Source organism: Oryx dammah, unplaced genomic scaffold (assembly GCF_014754425.2).
Source record: "Oryx dammah isolate SB20612 unplaced genomic scaffold, SCBI_Odam_1.1 HiC_scaffold_11072, whole genome shotgun sequence".
Classification (NCBI taxonomy): Eukaryota; Metazoa; Chordata; class Mammalia; order Artiodactyla; family Bovidae; genus Oryx; species Oryx dammah.
The window spans coordinates 181588-196811 of record NW_024080466.1 but is presented as its reverse complement, the minus strand read 5'-3'; the positions used below and the strand labels follow the sequence as shown (position 1 = coordinate 196811).

Sequence of the window (15224 nt, the reverse complement as noted above, 5' to 3'; positions counted from 1 at the left end):
GTTCATGTCTGCTGAGTCAGTGATGCTCTCTGACCCTTCCTAACCTTTGCTATCCAACCCTTGCTATCTAACTGATGCTTCAGCCCTTCCAATGAATATTCAGGGTTGATTTCCTTTAGGGTTGACTGGTTTAATATCCGTGCAGTCCATGGTGGGAGGTGGAATGGAGGTTCAAGAGGAAGGGGACATATGGATGCCTGTGGTAGATTCATGTTGATATATAGCAGAAACCAACACAATATTGTAAAGCAGTTATCCTCCAATTAAAAATGTGTAATCTTTTTTTAAAGAGTCTTCTCCAGCACCACAATTGAAAAGAATCAGTTCTTTGGTGCTCAGCCTTTTTTATGGTCCAACTCTCCTATCTGTACGTGACTACTGGAAAAAACCATAGCTTTGACTGTTTGAACCTTTGTTGGCAAAGTGACACCTCTGCTTTTTAATATGCTGTCTAGGATTGGCATTCCCTTTCTTTGGGATTGGAATGAAAACTGACCTTTTCCAGTCCTGTGGCCACTGCTGAGTTTTCCAAATTTGCTGACATATTGAGTGCAGCACTTTCACAGCATCATCTTTCAGGATTTGAAACAGCTCAACTGGAATGCCATCACCTCCACTAGCTTTGTTCATAGTGATGCTTTCTAAGGCCCACTTGACTTCACCTTCCAGGATGTCTGGCTCCAGTGATCACACCATCATGATTATCTGGGTCGTGAAGATCTTTTTTGTGCAGTTCTTCTGTGTATTCTTGCCACCTCTTCTTAATATCTTCTGCTTCTGTTAGGTCCATACCATTTCTGTCCTGTATCGAGCCCATATTTGCATGAAATGTTCCCTTGGTATCTCTAATTTTCTTGAAGAGATCTCTAGTCTTTCCCATTCTGTTGTTTGCGTCTATTTCTTTGCATTGATCACTGAGGAAGGCTTTCTTATCTCTTCTTGATATTCTTTGGAACTCTGCATTCAGATGCTTATATCTTTTATTTTCTCCTTTGCTTTTCACTTCTCTTCTTTTCACAGCTATTTGTAAGGCCTCCCCAGACAGCCATTTTGCTTTTTTGCATTTCTTTTCCATGGGGATGGTCTTAATCCCTGTCTCCTGTACAGTATCACAAACCTCTGTCCATTGTTCATCAGGCAGTCTGTCTATCAGATCTAGTTTCTTAAATCTATTTCTCACTTCCACTGTATAATCATAAGGGGTTTGATTTAGGTTATACTTGAATAGTCTAGTGGTTTTCCCTACTTTGTTCAATTTAAGTCTGAATTTGGCAATAAGGAGCTCATGATCTGAGCCATAATCAGCTCCCAGTCTTATTTTTGCTGACTGTATAGAGCTTCTCCATCTTTGGCTGCAAAGAATATAATCAATCTGATTTTGGTGTTGACCATCTGGTGATGTCCATGTGTAGAGTCTTCTCTTGTGGTGTTGGAAGAAGGTGTTTGCTATGACCAGTGCGTTCTTTTGGCAAAATTCTATTAGCGTTTGCCCTGCTTCATTCCGCATTCCAAGGCCAAATTTGCCTGTTACTCCAAGTGTTTCTTGACTTCCTACTTTTGCATTCCAGTCCCCTATAATGAAAAGGACATCTTTTTTGGGTGTTATTCTAAAAGGTCTTGTAGATCTTCATAGAACCGTTCAACTTCAGCTTCTTCAGCATTACTGGTTGGGGCATAGACTTGAATTACTGTGATACTGAATGGTTTGCCTTGGAAATGAACAGAGATCATTCTGTCATTTTTGAGATTACATCCAAGTGCTGCATTTCGGACTCTTGTTTAACAGGATGGATACTCCATTTCTTCTAAGGGATTCCTGCCCACAGTAGTAGATATAATGGTTCAGTTCAGTTCAGTTCAGTTCAGTCGCTCAGTAGTGTCTGACTCTTTGTGACCCCATGAATCGTAGCACGCCAGGCCTCCCTGTCCATCACCATCTCCCGGAGTTCACTCAGACTCACGTCCATTGAGTCTGTGATGCCATCCAGCCATCTCATCCTGGGTCATCCCCTTCTCCTCCTGCCCCCAATCCCTCCCAGCATCAGAGTCTTTCCCAATGAGTCAACTCTTCGCATGAGGTGGCCAAAGTACTGGAGCTTCAGATTTAGCATCATTCCTTCCAAAGAAATCCCAGGGCTGATCTCCTTCAGAATGGACTGGTTGGATCTCCTTGCAGTCCAACGGACTCTCAAGAGTCTTCTCCAACACCACAGTTCAAAAGCATCAATTCTTCGGCGCTCAGCCTTCTTCACAGTCCAACTCTCACATCCATACATGACCACAGGAAAAACCATAGCCTTGACTAGACGGACCTTAGTCAGCAAAGTAATGTCTCTGCTTTTGAATATACTATCTAGGTTGGTCATAACTTTTCTTCCAAGGAGTAAGCATCTTTTAATTTCATGGCTGCAGTCACCATCTGCAGTGATTTTGGAGCCCAAAAAATAAACTCTGACACTATTTCCACTGTTACCCCATCTATTTCCCATGAAGTGATGGGACCAGATGCCATGATGTTCGTTTTCTGAATGTTGAGCTTTAAGCCAACTTTTTCACTTTCCTCAATAGGCTTTTTAGCTCCTCTTCACTTTCTGAGTTAAATTCACCCATTCCAGACTGTTTTAGTTCGCTGATTCCTAGAATGTCGATGTTCACTCTTGCCATCTCCTGTTTGACCACTTCCCATTTGCCTTGATTCATGGACCTAACATTCCAGGTTCCTATGCAATATTGCTCTTTACAGCATTGGACCTTGCTTCTATCACCAGTCACATCCACATCTGGGTATTGTTTTTGCTTTGGCTCCATCCCTTCATTCTTTCTGGAGTTATTTCTCCACTGATCTCCAGTAGCATATTGGGCACCTACTGACCTGGGGAGTTCCTCTTTCAGTATCCTATCATTTTGCCTTTTCCTACTGTTCATGGGGTTCTCAAGGCAAGAATACTGAAGTGGTTTGCCTTCACATGCTAGTAAAGTAATGCTCAAAATACTCCAAGCTGGGTTTCAGCAATACGTGAACCATGAACTTCCAGATGTTGAAGCTGGATTTAGAAAAGGCAGAGGAACCAGAGATCAAATTGCCAGCATCCACTTGATCATCAAAAAAGCAAGAGAGTTCCAGAAAAACATCTATTTCTGCTTTCTTGACTATGCCAAAGCCTTTGACTGTGTGGATTACAATAAACTGTGGAAAATTCTGAAAGAGATGAGAATACCAGACTACCTGACTTGCCTCTTGAGAAATCTATATGCAGGTCAGGAAGCAACAGTTAGAACCAGACATGGAACAACAGACTGGTTCCAAATAGGGAAAGGAGTACGTCAAGGCTGTATTTTGTCACCCTGCTTATTTAACTTATATGCAGAGTACTTCATGAGAAACGTTGGACTGGATGAAGCACAAGCTGGAATCAAGATTGCCGGGAGAAATATCAATAACCTCAGATATGCAGATGACACTACCCTTATGGCAGAAAGTGAAGAGAAACTAAAAAGCCTCTTGATGAAAGTGAAAGAAGAGAGTGTAAATGTTGGCTTAAAGCTCAACATTCAGAAAACAAAGATTATGGCATCTGGTCCCATCACTTCATGGCAAATAGATGGGGAAACAGTGGAAACAGTGTCACACTTTATCTTTTTGGGCTCCAAAATCACTGCAGATGGTGATTGCAGCGATGAAATTAAAAGACACTTACTCCTTGAAAGGAAAGTTATGACCAACCTAGATAGTATATTCAAAAGTAGAGACATTACTTTGCCAACAAAGGTCCGTTTAGTCAAGGCTATGGTTTTTCTAGTGATCATGTATGGATGTGAGAGTTGGACTGTGAAGAAGGCAGAGCACCAAAGAATTGATGCTTTTGAACTGTGGTGTTGGAGAAGACTCTTGAGAGTCCGTTGGACTGCACGGAGATCCAACCAGTCCATTCTAAAGGAGATCAGCCCTGGGTGTTCTTTGGAAGGAATGATGCTAAATCTGAAGCTCCAGTACTTTGGCCACCTCATGGGAAGAGTTGACTCATTGGGAAAGACTCTGATGCTGGGAGGGATTGGGGGCAGGAGGAGAAGGGGACGACAGAGGATGAGATGGGTGGATGGCATCACTGACTCGATGGACGTGAGTCTGAGTGAACTCCGGGAGATGGTGATGGACAGGGAGGCCTGGCGTGCTACGATTCATGGGGTCGCAAAGAGTCGGACATGACTGAGTGACTGAACTGAACTGAACTGAGGATTGTCATAGCTTTCCTTCCAAGGATCAAGCGTCTTTTAATTCCATGGCTGCAGTCACCATCTGTGGTGATTTTGGAGCCCAAGACATACTTCATTCAGTATAACGGGTTCTAGGTTCAGCCACCTCCCTACAACTGACTCAAATTCATTCCCTTTTATGACTAATATTCCATTGTATATATGGACCAGATCTTCAGTATTCATTCATCTATCAGTGGACATCTAACTGTGATCAGAAATCTTTCAACAAACCAAAGCCCAGGGCCAGATGGCTTCCTGCCCCTTTTGTGCTCACTCTTGTTTCCACACTGTGCTTGCCCTGCCTTTGTTTGTATCACTCTCCCTCCTCTAGCCTGCCCGTAGCTTCTTGCTTAAGGATGAAGATTCACTGTTAGGTGTTCTTTCTCCCAGAGGTCTTCCTTGACCATTCCCTACCCCACACACAGCATGTTTATGTTCCTCTTTTGTCCCATGTTACACACATGTGTATTGTAGCACCGTATCTCATGGGTATGACTTTCTCCAGGGTAAATGGGAAAGGATTCTCTTTTACTGCCTGCCCTTCAGTACTTCATCTAATCTACACACAACCCAGTGAGGTGGATGGCGGTCACCTCGTTTGGCAGCTGAGAAACCTCATAATGGAAACTCTTAGCTGCCTTTCCCCAAGACACACCGCCAGTGAAGATCAGAGCTGAGATTCCATCAGCCCGTCAGTCGGGTCTGACTCTGTGCGACCCCATAGACGGCAGCCCACCAGGCTCCCCCGTCCCTGGGATTCTCCAGACAAAAACACTGGAGTGGGTTGCCATTTCCTTCTCCAGTGCATGAAAGCGAAAAGTGAAAGTGAAATTGCTCAGTTGTGTCTGACCCTCAGCAACCCCATGGACTGCAGCCCACCAGGCTCCTCCGTCCATGGGATTTGCCAGGCAAGAGTGCTGGAGCGGGGTGCCATTGCCTTCTCCAGTGCATGAAAGTGAAGTTGCTCAGTCGTGTCCAACCCTCAGCGACCCCATGGACTGCAGCCCACCAGGCTCCTCCATCCGTGGTATTCTTCAGGCAGGAGTGCTGGAGTGGGGTGCCATCGCCTTCTCCGATCAGCAGGTCTGCTTTGATCTAAATCAGCCTGTGTTCTTTCAACTACACCTACTTCACATTCCTAAGTTGAAACCATGTTTTAGAAGCTGCTGTTTGTTTTGATGGGTGTTCCGCTCGTTCTGCAAGCATGGTTTTACTTTGAATTTGATTTCTGTGTGGTGGGTGCCCAATGAATGTACTCTCTCATTGTCATGCAAGCGCACTTTTCTTGGACCAGTTTCACACACTGGCCACATTCACAGGTACATTTTGCTCTGTCACCATACGTTCCTTTTTTCTTGTCATTCTTTCTTGAAATAAAATCTTTCCAACTGATTTGTAATCAACAGCCATTTTTTTAAAACTAGGAACCATTTTTTTGGTAATATTTCTTAAAACCTCATAGTCATATAGTCACTTTGTGACTTCTGTGTTGGCATTTTCTTTTCTGATTATTGAATGTGCCTCCCGAAGTTACAATTGCCTGATGCATAACTACTAGGTCAGATTTTCAAGTAATTGCACTGGTAATTTAAAATCGTTTTACTCGCTTTTTCTCCACTTCCCAAGCTTTTGGCACCAATGATGGGGGAAGGGATAGTCAGGGAGTTTGGGATGGACATGTACACACTGCTATGTTTAAGATGGATAACCAAGAAGGACCTAATATATAGCACAGGGAACTCTGCTCAATGTTATGTGGCAGCTTGGATGGCAGGGGAGTTTGGGGGGAAATGGGTACATGTATATGTGTGGCTAAATCCCTTTGCTGCCCACCTGAAACTTTAACAACATTGTTAATCAGGCTATACCCCAATACAAAATAAAAGGCTTAATTAAAAAAAAAAAAAAACATGCCTTGTAGTTTGCAAACTGTCCTTAACTAAACAGCTGCCAATTTGCTTGGGGTGGAGAGCAAGAGTATCTAGATTCAGGTGAGAGAGGCAGTGTGAATGAAACTTTATAGTTTCCACAGGTCTGGATTGGACTGTGGCAGGTAGCGCCACAGTTTGAACACCAGCTCTACTCTGGAGAAGGAAATCAAGAATGCCAAATGAAAAATTCTCTGTTAAAAGATGTCAATCTTTCACAAAGCTAAAATTGATAGCAGGTGTTAAGTGTATGAGTGCCTCCAGAGGAGTGAGTTGGATTACAGTATGTTAGCATACACCTAAATGAAGTGCTGTCTTCATTAAGGCTTCAATCTGAATTGAATCTGAATCTGCACCAAGACAATTGCACTCTGAAAAATATATCCTTGTGCAAAGCTAGGTCAATGAATATACCAGGATTCCTGAGTGGGGAACAACAGGCATATGTGTGTGTGTATGTATGTATGGTATTTATATATCTGCATACAATGCTAATATATCACTGCCAAATAAAAGCACACATATATGCTTTTATGTATATATAAATGTATGTATGTATTTAACTTGTCATTAGCGATTGAAATAGATTTTCATATCTTTAAAAACACTCAGTGTTGGTCGAACTTACGGTGTAAAACCCTGGATTCGCCACTTTGTCATCGTCACTTGGGGTCAGTCACCCTTAATTCAGCTTCCTGAATTCTTATCTCCACTCCAGTTCTGCCACTCAATAAAAGAAGAACAACAGAGACAGTAGGTGCATACACCTATAATTAGAGGGAAAAAAATAGGTCAAATTCCTCCTGTCATATGATCTTCCTTTAACAGGCTTCTCCCACCCACTCTGCCTTTCCTTGTGTGTGTGTGTGTGTGTGTGTGTGTGTGTGTGTGTGTGTGGAGGGGGTACATTCTCTTTCTGTGCTTTTTACCACGGGCCCTTTAAGCAGGACCAGCTGAGCAACTGTCACAGGGGCTGCAACTGTCATAGATTCTGCAAGTTTGCTTCTGGATTCTTAAATACATATAGTGCAAGAAAGGCTTAAGTGTTAATCATGGCTTCTAATTCAAACCCAGCCTCTGAGGACGGTTTTCAAGGTAAGAAATCGATCGTGGTGTGTGGCGGGCAGAGAGAGGGGAAGGGGGTTCATGCCCTGGCCTTAGCAGAAATATGTTTATGATGAGAGATGACTACTAACCCATAGTTAGTAATGTACACGGTATGCTGAATGCTCAAGGACTTTTGGCCATGTTTGAGATGGGTTTTCAGCAATACCAATGCCATTAAACCCCTTTACCTGTGTTTCTCGTATCTTGTCAGCTGACAGGGATTGTCAGCTTCAGTTTTGACTCCAGAATGCAGATTTTTCTGAGCAAAGTTAATAAAACTGATGCCTCCATGTTTTAAGAAACCATCTTACAGTTCAGGCTCTCATATGTTAAATGTTTATCCAAGCTACAGATACCAGAACAAATTCTCCTTGATACATGCTTTTAGGTATACTTCATCTGATAGTATTCTCAGAAAAATATTCATAATTTACTAACTTGTGTACATCTAAGAAGTGACCTTTTTAATGATTTAGACAATATGATCTAAGTTATTCTTTTCATGGAAGTTTTACCCCAAGTCTTTATTTCAGCTCCAGTGTGCTGCTCTGCTCGTTACAACCTAGCATTTTTGTCCTTTTTTGGTTTCTTCGTTCTCTATTCATTACGAGTGAATCTGAGTGTTACGCTAGTGGACATGGTCGATTCAAACACAACTGCCAAAGAAAATAGAACGTCCTACGAGTGTGCAGAGCATTCTGCTCCCATAAAAGTTCTTCGCAACCAAACGGTGAGTGCTGTTTTTTTCAAACAGATGATCTTGATCGTGAAATACTTCCAGGTAAACATATTGAAAAACATTGAATTTGTACGTACAGAAACACAAATTCTTTCTTCATGGAAACCCTGAATGATTTTCTTCTGTGTTTTCCCATGACTGGTTAGCTGCTGCCACTGCACCCTGATCTGTTTGAAAAGTAACTTTTGAGTTTCCTCCATAAACATGCCATCCTTGAAGAGAATTTAGAAAAACCTGTCTGGCATACTGGGAAATTAGATTGTTTTAGATGTTGCTAAATAGTTTTTATGGGAACAATGTTTAATAGCTGTACTCTTTAAAAGGTTCCTGTTGCAGGAGAACTTTTTAAGTTTTATTTATTTATTTTTGGCTACACTGGGTCTTTGTTGCCGCGTAGACTTTTCTCTCCTTGCAGCAAGCGGGGGCTCCTCTCTCGGTGCGGTGAGCAGGCTCCTCATTGCGGCGGCTTCTCTTATTGCAGAGCAAGGGCCCTAGGGTACACGGGCTTCAGTAGCTGTGGCACGTGGGCTCAGTAGCTGCAGCTCCCCAGACTCTGGAGTACAGGCTCAATAGTTGTGGTGCTTGGGCTTGGTTGTTCCACGGTATGGGGGATCTTCATAGGTCAGGGATCAAGCATGTGTCTCCTGCATTGTCTGGCTGATTCTTTACCACTGATCCACCAAGGAAGCCCTCTGGTGCAGGAGAATTTAAACAATCTCAACTACAAGGGTGAAAAATAAGAATTCATCAATTTCTTTTCAAAAATCTATAACATGTCTCACCTAAGCTACTTAGATCATTTTGCCCCCCTCGTATTCTAGTGGTATCGATGAGTGCTTGTTCATCGTTTGTTCTGCATTGAGTTTTACACATATTAAATGTTATATTTTGCATGGAGACAACACAGGGGTGACAGGCTGGTGTCCTTTTATAAGCATATTTTTATCCATCTTCAGTGCTTATCAAGGAGCCAGATCCCATGTTAGGTGAGTCTTCTCTGCCATTTACAGATGAGAAGACTTCCCTCTTCTCAAACAGGGAAGAGGGTTTCTGCCCCCAAACAAGCACATGTATGAAAATAATGACATCAAAAATCTTTACATTGGACTTTGATAATGCTACTGAATACATGTTAAGGGTACATATCACCCTTTTCCCCTACCTCAACCTGTAACTGCTAGATACTTCATGAAGCCCTGGAATTTCAGAGAAGCTACAGAATGGTACTGTAAACAAACATAATTATGGGTTTGCTTTGTATTTCTCCTTTCCACAAATTATTCTGATAATTCAACTACTTGAAAAGTTTTAGTCACTAATCGTGTCCAACTCTTTGCAATCCCATGGACTCTAGCCCACCAGGCTCCTCTGTCCATGGAATTCTCCAGGCCAGAATACAGGGATGGGTAGCCATTCCTTTCTCCAGGGGACCTTCCCGACCCAGGGATCAAACCGAGGTCTCCTACATTGCAGGCAGATTCTTTAGCATCTGAGCCACCTATCTGCCTTATATGCACAATAAAAAGAAATCCTGAATGGTTCTTAACACGTGGGTTAGGTTACATGGCTACGTGTGCTAAAGATTCAGATACCCAGTTTGTCAACTCTTCATATTCGGACTTCCCTGGTGGGGCAGTGGATAGGGATCTGCCTGCCAATGCAGGACACAGGTTCGATCCTTTGTCCTGGGAGATTCTACATGCCATGGAGCAAATAAGCCCATGGGCCACAACTCCTGAGCCTGTGCTCTGCAATAAGAGAAATCACTGCAATGAGAAGTCCATGCACCGCAGCTAGAGAGTAGTCCCTACTCGATGCAACTAGAAAAAGCCCATGCATAGCAACAAAGACCCAGCACAACCAAAAATATCAATTAATAAAATTTTTAAATCTTCATATTCACCTTACTGTGTGTTGCTGCTAGTTAAAAGACAGTTCCTACTCACATGAAGTTTCTGGCTTGGTTTAAATTCTTGCTCTGTTGTACTGCTCTGTATCTTTGTTTAAGTGCTTGCTCTGAAATGAGGAGACATTATATTTTTGCATACTGGTAGCTAACATTAAGTGGTTACTTAGTATGTGTCAGGCCTTATATTATGTTCCTTTTCCATTTAATCTTCCCAGATTACAAATCCAGTAAGTAACAGAGCTGGCCTTGAACCCAGTCCTAGCTCTAAAGCCTGGCTTAGCCTCTGAAGTATCCTGATCAGTAACTTTCTGGATCAACTCTCTGCCTTTTTTGAGCCTTCTTTGTCACAAAACATCTACAGTTCATCCCATAGTCTAGTTTCATAAAATAGCAAGCATGCCTGCACATTATGACTTTCAGTGATTTTCTGTTCACTCCTAGAAACTGCATGTCTGTATCACATTGACTCACCCACCCAAGAGGAAGTCTGCATGTTCTTCAGCCTCCCTCAGTGGTTCTGGGCAGTTTCCTGGTAGTCCAGTGGTTAGGACCTGGTGCTTTCACTGGTATGGCCTGGCTTCAGTCCCTGGTCGGGGAACTAAGATCTCACAGGCCTCACAGCCAAAAAACAAACGAACAGGAAAAAAAAGAACAGTGGTTCAAAATTACATTTATATGTACTCACATGCCAATAAGAGAAAGGAGCCATTTTATCAAGATGTTAAAAGGCTGGGTTTTTTTTTTTTAATTTTTTATTTGGTGGGAATTTTCTTTACAGTGTTCTGTTGGTTTCTGCTGTACAACAATGGAAATCAGTCATAATTATATATATATCCGTAGCCTCCCTCACCTCCCCGGTCCCACCCCCTCTAGGACATCACAGAGTGCTAGGGTGGGCTCCCTGTGTTCTGTAGCGACTTCTCACTAACTGTTCATTTTACACGAGTGTATGTATATGTCAATGCTTCCTTCTCCGTTTGTTCCCACCCTCCCTTTCCCCTGCTGTGTCCAGAAATCCATCCTCTACTAGTTTCATCAGTACTATTTTTCTAGTTTTCATATATATATGTTAATTGTTTTTCTCTTTCTGACTTACTTCACTCTCTATAACAGGCTCTAGGTAGAAACCTCAGGCACTGTTAGTGGGAATGTAAACTGATGCAGCCATTATGGAGAAGAGTGTGGAGTACTCCTTAAAAAAAAAAAAAAAAAAAAGAGGACTAAAACTACCATATGACCCAGCAGTCCCACTACTGGGCATATACCCTGAGAAACCCGCAAGTGTAAAAGACATGTGCACCCCAGTGTTCCTTGTAGTGCTATTTACAGCAGCCAGATGTGGAGGAAACGTCCAAGTCCACTGACAGATGAATGGATAAAGCTGTGGTACATGAACACGATGGAATGTGACTTAGCCGTAAAAGACTTTTTTTTTTTTTTTCCTATTCTTTATAGGGTAAAAAGTACCAGTGGGATGCAGAAACTCAAGGATGGATTCTCGGGTCTTTTTTTTATGGCTACATCATCACACAAATTCCTGGAGGATATGTTGCCAGCAGAAGTGGGGGGAAGCTGTTGCTAGGATTCGGGATCTTTGCTACAGCTGTCTTCACCCTGTTCACTCCCCTCGCTGCAGATTTCGGAGTCGGAGCCCTCGTTGCACTCAGGGCACTAGAAGGGCTAGGAGAGGTACGCTTTTTTCTCTTTTATTTTTCTTCTTACCCCTTCTCACTTTCTTATCTTCTTAAAGATATCATTCTTTGGTATGAACATGAGCCCCAAGAAATGACACTGAAAGATGATAAGGATTTATTTTTTTAACTAAACACTGATTAAACCATAAAATATTTTGAGTAGATTTTTGTTTGTGGTCGATGAGCTCTCCAGTGGAAGCACTCCAAAGTTAGAAGCTTTACTCAAAGACCAAAGAAAACATTTTCTAGGGGACACTTCATAGCTCCCCCTGCTCCCTCCTACTGAGGAGATAAGGAAGTAAAAAAGTGTTAGTCTCATTCAGGCCTTAAATAAAGTAGATGAGTAAAGTTAACATTGAGAGGAATCCCTTTATATCTGTGTAGGAAAAACACTGACTGGAGTAGTAAAATCCTGTCATATAATAATAGCTAGAAAACTTTGGAAATTGCCAAGTGCTATTTACATTTAAGCTTTGGTCACTCATCTGAACTATCCTTATCAAATAGAGGTGTACCAAATAAACTCTTCTTGATTACAAAATAAAACCAGCCCCCTAATACCAGGTTCTTCTTCTCCTTACATAAGTAAAACACCTGTTTTACAGAGAAAGACATGGAAGTTCTAAGAGGTTAACTAACCTTTCTGAGGCTACAACAGCTAGTGCATGGCCAAGGAGAGCAGTGACTCTACCGCTTTGAATCTTCCAGAGTCTATTCCTTCCTGTTCCCTGTAGCATCTCATCCTCTCCCAAGCCTCTATGGACCTCCCTGCTTTCACTGTTCTGTTACTTCTCCATTATCAGTAATTGGTATTTTTTTAAGTCAAGGTGTAATAGATGTGCAATATTATGTAAATCTCAGATGTACAACATAGTGATTCAAACAATAAACTGTGGAAAATTCTGAAAGAGATGGGAATACCAGACCACCTAACCTGCCTCTTGAGAAATCTGTATGCAGGTCAGGAAGCAACAGTTAGAACTGGACATGGAACAACAGACTGGTTCCAAATAGGAAAAGGAGTACATCAAGGCTGTGTGTTGTGTCCTTGCTTATTTAACTTATATGCAGAGTATGTCATGAGAAACGCTGGACTGGAAGAAACACAAGCTGGAGTCAAGACTGCTGGGAGAAATATCAATAACCTCAGATATGCAGATGACACTACCCTTATGGCAGAAAGTGAAGAGGAACTAAAAAGCTTCTTGATGAAAGTGAAAGAGGAGAGTGAAACAGTTGGCTTAAAGCTCAACATTCAGAAAACGAACATCATGGCATCCGGTCCCCTCACTTCATGGGAAATAGATGGGGAAACAGTGGAAACAGTGTCAGACTTTATTTTTGGGGGCTCCAAAATCACTGCAGATGGTGACTGCAGCCATGAAATTAAAAGATGCTTACTCCTCGAAAGGAAAGTTATGACCAACCTAGATAGTATATTCAAAAGTAGAGACATTACTTTGCCGACTAAGGTCCATCTAGTCAAGGCTATGGTTTTTCCTGTGGTCATGTATGGATGTGAGAGTTGGACTGTGAAGAAGGCAGAGCACCGAAGAATTGATGCTTTTGAACTGTGGTGTTGGAGAAGACTCTTGAAAGTCCCTTGGACTGCAAGGAGATCCAACCAGTCCATTCTGAAGGAGATCAGCCCTGGGATTTCTTTGGAAGGAATGATGCTAAAGCTGAAACTCCAGTACTTTGGCCACCTCATGCAAAGAGTTGACTCATTGGGAAAGACTCTGATGCTGGGAGGGATTGGGGGCAGGAGAAGAAGGGGACGACCGAGGATGAGATGGGTGGATGGCATCACTGACTCGATGGACGTGAGTTTAAGTGAACTCCGGGTGTTGGTGATGGACAGGGCGGCCTGGCGTGTTGCGATTCATGAGGTTGCAAAGAGTCGGACACAACTGAGCGACTGAACTGAACTGAACTGATACTCCATTTGTAACGTTTATAAAATATTATATTCCCTGTCATATATAATTTCCTGACAGCTTATTCATTTTATACCTAGTAGTTTGTATTAATACCTCTTAATCCCCTACCCTATCTTGCCCTTCCACTAATTGGCATTTACTAGGCTAATTATGACCAGAATACTTAAAAAAAAAATACCATAAACACTCTAATTGTTTATTGGTAGGACCATTTTTCCTGTTGATAAGAATGAATTTGAATTTTCTTCTAGTATCCCACAGTATTAGATCAGTATGTTTAAGTTATGTATTGGTTACATTTCCATTTCATTCAAGCCTTAAATAAAGTAGACGAGTAAAGTTAACATTGAGAGGAATCCCTTTATATCATCATTCAATACATTCTTTTATATTTTTTATAACCCTTACCTTGCAGTCCTCAAACCAGTTGACAGAATCCACAAATCTTTGTTCATATTTTTAAAGTACTTCACTATGAGGTATTTTCACTCAACACTGTAAAGGCATGTCACTCCACGAAACCTAATTCTGGTTTGAGTCTTATCCAGAAATTTTTCTTGCAACAAAATACTCAACTGAATTTAAGACATTAACAAAACTACTTTGTATTTCATCAGAAATGCCTTTTTCCCTTCTCAGGGTGTCACATATCCAGCCATGCACGCCATGTGGTCTTCGTGGGCTCCCCCTCTTGAAAGAAGCAAGCTTCTGAGTATTTCATATGCAGGTGAGATCACCATTTTTATAAAGATTTTTGCTACAGTTTGTTATCCACACATCAACCTTGGGGGAAAGCTATACACCAGAGTCATGTAATGTCAAGTGTTTCCTTTGGGGAAAAATAAAGTTTTGAGGATACAACTTAGTTATTAATGGTTTTCCTTGGCTCACTAGCATATAGCAATGTGGCATAATTGACTGTTGTCGTTTCCTCCATCTGCCATCCTTTATTTCAAACTATGTTGCCTTTTCAGATGTTGGTATAGAGAATGCTTTAACAGAACAAAATCCCCAAAAAGTTGGAAAATTGAATACTTGTGTCCTTAAATTGTGATTTCTGGTTTGATCATCTCATAAACATGTCATGACTTTCAATCCCTCCCTTCAGACACCTTTTTTTTTTCCCTATGCATTATTTTCTGTCGTTTTGATCTATAGGTAAGATAGCATGAGCTTTATATGTGAATTATAATTCCTCCAGCTCACATACTAAGTGAAAACTTTTTGATCTGACCGCTTTTAAATACAGTGGTTGAGAAAGACCTCTCTTGCAGTGGCTTTTAAGCTAAAATCTAAAGAATGAAATGAGCCAGTCATGCAAAGAGCAAAAAAGGAAAGCATTCCAGCCAATCAGAAAAACATGTACAAGGACTGACAGGCAGGAAGTAACATAGTTTCAAAGCAGTGAGAAACACTGTAGGTGTCTGCTGCTGCTAAGTCACTTAAGTCTGTCTAACTCTGTGCGACCCTATAGACAGCAGCCCACCAGGCTCCACGGTCCCTGGGATTCTCCAGGCAAGAATACTGGAGTGGGTTGCCATTTCCTTCTCCAGTGTATGAAAGTGAAAAGTGAAAGGGAAGTCGCTCAGTCCTGTCCCACCCTCAGAGACCCCATGGACTGCAGCCTTCCAGCCTCCTCCCTCCATGGGA

General features: G+C 41.9%; 1 protein-coding gene across 3 annotated transcripts in view; it reads left to right on the top strand.

The window, feature by feature from the left end:
• LOC120860407 (sialin) overlaps nt 1-15224 on the top strand; it is an 87068-nt gene that overhangs the window by 10257 nt on the left and 61587 nt on the right. For all 3 annotated transcript variants that reach the window (XM_040236208.1, XM_040236209.1, XM_040236210.1), the window contains exons 2-4: nt 7826-8022; nt 11396-11629; nt 14214-14301. In XM_040236208.1, coding sequence (XP_040092142.1) covers nt 7826-8022; nt 11396-11629; nt 14214-14301 — 519 coding nt within the window. The remainder of the gene's footprint in view (nt 1-7825; nt 8023-11395; nt 11630-14213; nt 14302-15224) is intronic.